This window comes from Nuphar pumila, chromosome 7 (genome assembly GCF_984573655.1).
Source record: "Nuphar pumila chromosome 7, dmNupPumi1.hap1.1, whole genome shotgun sequence".
NCBI lineage: Eukaryota > Viridiplantae > Streptophyta > Magnoliopsida > Nymphaeales > Nymphaeaceae > Nuphar > Nuphar pumila.
This window is the reverse complement of record NC_143255.1, coordinates 107,629,256-107,634,177: the sequence shown is the minus strand read 5'-3', so window position 1 is coordinate 107,634,177 and position 4,922 is coordinate 107,629,256. Positions and strand designations below refer to the sequence as shown.

At 36.8% G+C, this 4,922-nt stretch overlaps 1 protein-coding gene across 2 annotated transcripts; it reads right to left on the bottom strand.

Moving 5' to 3' along the window:
• Positions 1–2,878: 2,878 nt before the first annotated feature.
• LOC149832826 (F-box protein At4g35930-like) lies at positions 2,879–4,030 on the bottom strand. Of its 2 annotated transcripts, XM_090012604.1 has the most exons (4): positions 3,656–4,030; positions 3,473–3,547; positions 3,279–3,397; positions 2,879–3,202 (listed from the first exon to the last, which is right to left on the bottom strand). In XM_090012604.1, the coding sequence occupies exons 1-4, from the start codon at positions 4,013–4,015 to the stop codon at positions 2,980–2,982; spliced, it is 777 nt and encodes a 258-aa protein (XP_089868730.1). In that variant the 5' UTR covers positions 4,016–4,030; the 3' UTR covers positions 2,879–2,979. The 2 variants fall into 2 exon arrangements, with proteins under 2 accessions (XP_089868730.1, XP_089868731.1); XM_090012605.1 differs by lacking the exon at positions 3,473–3,547.
• Between the last annotated feature and the right edge of the window lie 892 nt (positions 4,031–4,922).

Sequence of the window (4,922 nt, the reverse complement as noted above, 5' to 3'; positions counted from 1 at the left end):
TAAGGTTGATATGATAGCTGAGGTTGCTTCTCCACATGTTATAAAGTGAAAGGTCACATCTGTTAATCTGAAAGAAGAGGAAACTAACATGTGTTACAGCCAGCAGGCGAGGCCTCCATAGGGACCGTGAACTAGCAAACCAGCATGAGACATCGCCCACTTTCAAAGGTTTCTTGGATCTTTCAAAAAATTATTTAATTATTAATTAGCTAAAGTATTAATTATTTTTCTTTCCTAATTGTTTCTCTAGAAGCCTCTCTATTATTAAGTTTTTGTTTTTGATAGGTTTATTTGTGAAGTCATAGTTGATTAAGAATTAATGTAATACCCATGATTTTTTTTCGAAATTTTAAAATAAATAAAGTGGGATTATTTTAGAATATTTAGAGTAATTAATTATCATTTCCGACAAATTAATTAGTCACTATTTATCAATTGATTGTCAATAATTATCGATAATATTTTGGTATTTATGTGAAGTCATTTGATAGATGATTTTATGAAAATTAGTGAATTTCAAGTATTTAGCAATTCATGGCTATTTACTTTAGTTTAAACAATTAATTGTTAATTATTATTGGAATTTATGAGGTTTTAAAACATATTTGGGTTTGGATCATTAGAGGGATCCAAATTGATCAGAACTATATGATTAGGATTTAGATCCAATCCAAATTAAAATTTTGTTTAATTTTTGGACTTAGAAGAGATCCAAAGTAATAAACACACAGAGTTTAAAATTGGATCCATTTAACGAACCCAATTCAAATTAAATAATATATATAGTTTGGATCGAGAGGGATCCAAATAATGGATCCCTTATTGGATCTATTTTGGATCTGTCCAAAAAAAATCCAACTCAAATGAATTTGGGTTGAGCCAAGACCCAAAACAAACCACCACCTGTGGTGGCCTGAGTCGGATGCACCTGCGTCTTTCTCCCAATCCCCCTACCATTTTTCCAAAAGTCACGCCACCACCATGCCACCACTTACAATGGCTGAAGCTCAGCTCCAACCCGACGCCACCACCGTGCCACTCAGCATGGTGGCCTGAGTCATGGCTCCAACTAGAATACTCGTTTACTGCAAGCACAAAACTCCCTTCAAATCCAAGTTCCTAGCCATCTAATCTAATTCCTTGAGAGTATACATCCAACAGTTTCTAGCTATACCCAAACCCGAATTAGATTGGATCAGTTTTAGGAATAAATTTTAGACCTGATTCAAAATGAGGTCTGAAAAGACCAGACCTGGTTACACCCCTAACTAGGAGAAAGCCCCAATCAAAGGATTCAAACTGAACAATCAAAATTTAGCATGGACATTTACAAATTCGGACAAATCAGATATGCTTTAATCAGATTCAGATTCAAAGTCAGACAAAATTATTCAAACTGAACTAGACATTAAATAACTGAATCCAAATCTGACTAGACATTAAATAACCAAATCTGAATTCGACTAAACAATAAATAACCAAAACTTGCTAAAAAAAGTGATTTGGATTGGATTCACAGTAAGTGGAAAGTTCCGGAACCTAACACAAGGGAAGAAGTGCTTTGAGTGGTTAGCAGCTGAGGTTAAAGTTGTTAATGATGCATTGATGCTGGTTGTTCAAATTTCATGGATGTTTTTTTATTGAAAATGTATATGCCACATTGAACCCTTGAGAATCCAATCAATCTCGATGAAAACCCAACTCCGATTGTACAAAACTGAATCCAACCAAATTTCATAATCAGATTCAGGTTTTTAACAAACCCCACTAATCAAGCTCAGGTCGATTGGATATCCAACAAAAACCCAACCCAACCCGTTGACATCCCTAATGAACATACTCTCGGTAACATTATAAGATGAACATGGCATGGCTAACCCCACAAGAGAAGAAGCAAACCTTTGATACATTTGGCCAATTTCAAACATCGTTCTAACAGAAGCAACAACGATAGCTATGTAACTTGTTCTAACATTGTTATGTTTTCATCCTTCACACATAGCAACAATGCCTCTGTTTGATGACTAATAGTATTCTTAACAGAGGCAAACCCAACTAATCAGCAACAACGATAGCTATGTAACTTGTAGTTTTCAACATTATGGTTTAATGTTTACAATCAAACACAATGCCCTACCCGCTTGATTTACATTCATGTTTTAAAGCATCACATGTTTTGCTCTCTTCAAGAGCAGGCTTTTTCTAGGTGTCAATAGCTGCAAGTTCTTCATATAACTTAATTGAAAATTTTACAAAGAAAAGAGCATTCACAATTATATATTTCACAACCAAATGACATAAATAAAGCAATTTGACAACAAAATCATGTTTATTCCAATGACGACAGAATCAATAATATGAGATTTTACAAGAAACATAATTCAAATCAAATGTGATAAGTGAATGTCACATCATTCCTGAATGGCATCATCATAATCAAATTATTCATCAATGGACCCTCTTCAGAAAACCCTAGCTTGCTGAGACAGAAGTGCTACAGAAAATGATCATGAGAATTTTGCATACATAGAAGGAAAACATAATCAATGAGCACTCCCAACCAAAGTAGATCTTTATAAATTCACTACAAAAATAAGATAACCATGGCCTCAGTTCAACAAGATATTCATCACTAACAAGACAGACGAGCACCCACAGAATAAACAGGTAGACTATACAAATATACGAACTATGTATATAAAAGACTAGGTTCCAATCATAGCAGTATGACTGGCTGTACTTACACAACAGACTCTGCACTGAGTTCCCTACTATGAGAAATCTAGAGACAGCTTGTGCAAAGTTACTTAGGACTACAAAACTGTGTTTTCTTCCATCCAGAAGGAACACACACACACACACACACACACACACACACACACACACACACACACAAATATAAAATCAGGTAACACTATAAAGAAGCCAAAATGATCGTGGAAGCTACAGAAGCTTGTTCTGGGAAACAACCTGGCATAACTAGTCTTCATATAAGGAAACCTTATTAGAACACATAGACCTGGAAACTGGCAGTGGCACACTAGGTAGCCTCCTGCTTTTGATGGAGAATGATGACTCTTGAAACAGGGAAGCTGTTACTTGTTTCATATTAGTGAAAGATAAATGAGACGAATGGCAGAGTCCGGGTCGAGTTTTTGGAGTAAATGGGTGTGAAACCCATATGCCATTTTCACCTCCTACACTGAAAACATTTGGAATGTGTTAGCAAAAGACGTTATGCAGCATATACATCTCAGTGAGATGCACGAGAATTTTACCTCATGAAAAACAAATGCTCATTAGGAAGAGGCGCTGGAGGTGTTTTCATGTGCAACACCGGTTGCCTAGACCTATCAGGTGTAATGTAGTTGAAGTGCAGCTGCCTAGCTAATAACACCTGGTTCAAAAATTAACATGGAATACTAAGTGATCAGCAGAATACAAGGATATAGAAGAGATAAGGAATGATTACCGCTTTTTGGATCCTCTGGGATACATGAAAAACAGCTGTCAATTGGCCATGATGCAATTGGCACATGATTTTGACCTTAAAGATAAGTTGCAAACATTAATATTCACTTAAGACCTTTTAGCTAGTGAATTTAGAGAGGACAAGGAAACAAGAAAAAAGAGGTAGAATTGGCCTTCAACTTACCAACAGATCCAAGGGAAGAGATTCTAGCCTTGATTCTGATTCACAATTGCAAACGCGAGATGTTTTTGGTGTAGCAGGTGACTTTGGTGGCTTCCGAACATCCAAAGAATGTCGACTTATGTTTTTGGGCAATAAGAGTGGGCAGTTCTTGGAGCAAAGCATCAAATCATTCTCTACCTTGGCAGAATCAATAACTAAAACCCTCTTCTTGCCAATGTCAGTACAGGGTCTCAATGTGACTCTGTTATCTCGAAGTTGGGCGAGAGCCCCAGGTTTAAGGTATCGATTGTGCAAATTCTTGGTTCTCCCCGTCTGCTTTGATGCCACAGATACCTTCTTCTTTGGAGATACCTTCGCCATGACCTTTTCACCAGCACAGATCACTGAGAAATGTCCTAAATAGTGTCATTAAAAGTTAAGCAACTTAATAAGGTATAGAGACTGCCATTAAAACATATTACTGTAGGTACGCCACATGAACAACTAGAGCACATAATTGTATGACAATGGTGATCATACTGCACGATACTCCAACCAAACTAGAGACACAATGTGCACTGATTTAGCTCGAGAACCCACCCTACAAGCTACTCACCGAGTCGCCGTAAGATGAAGGCAACCGATTACTATGGTGCAAATTGCTTGGATAGCCAAACACTCACTTGGGTTGTTCAAAACTTCAAATTACAAACAACAGAAGCAAACCAAAGAAAACATGATCTAGCAAGCATCGAAACGGTGCCTAGCATGTTAAGCATCTCCACTTACATACACGGAAACCACACAAAAAGCAGCCATCCACACATTTCAACATCAAAGATGAAGATTTCGCTACAAAACTCTGCTCCAATCCCCAAATTAATAGTCATCATAGTTTTAGCATATCAAGATGCAGGATTTCATGCCTCTGCAACATACATGACATGCACGCAAGATTCGACGGTAACCGCATAAATGATGTGCCTGACATATTCAACATAGACCCACATGCTAGAGATGATAAAAACGCCTAAAACTGTAAAAATTCTCAGTTGACGCATGACAAACACAAGAGAAAGAAAACATACATGTATTCTAAAAAATAAAAAGAAAAGGCTAGAATGCGCCTGATAACCAAAACACATCAAGATTTTACCAACCATTCACTTTGATGTACCCTGTTTCAGCCACCATCGATGACCAAACACCCACAAACAGAAAATGTTTAAAAAAAAAGAACATTACAACAATAAAACAAAAAAGGGAGAAGCGCTTGAAATATATGAAT

Excerpts from the sequence above, each read along its gene's own strand:
- LOC149832826 (XM_090012604.1), bottom strand. The coding sequence starts at position 4,015 with ATGGCGAAGGTATCTCCAAAGAAGAAGGTATCTGTGGCATCAAAGCAG. Across the intron at positions 3,548-3,655 it reads CTCTTCCCTTGGATCTGTTG|GTCAAAATCATGTGCCAATT; the intron begins GTAAGTTGAAGG and ends CTTATCTTTAAG. Across the intron at positions 3,398-3,472 it reads CCCAGAGGATCCAAAAAGCG|GTGTTATTAGCTAGGCAGCT; the intron begins GTAATCATTCCT and ends TTTTTGAACCAG.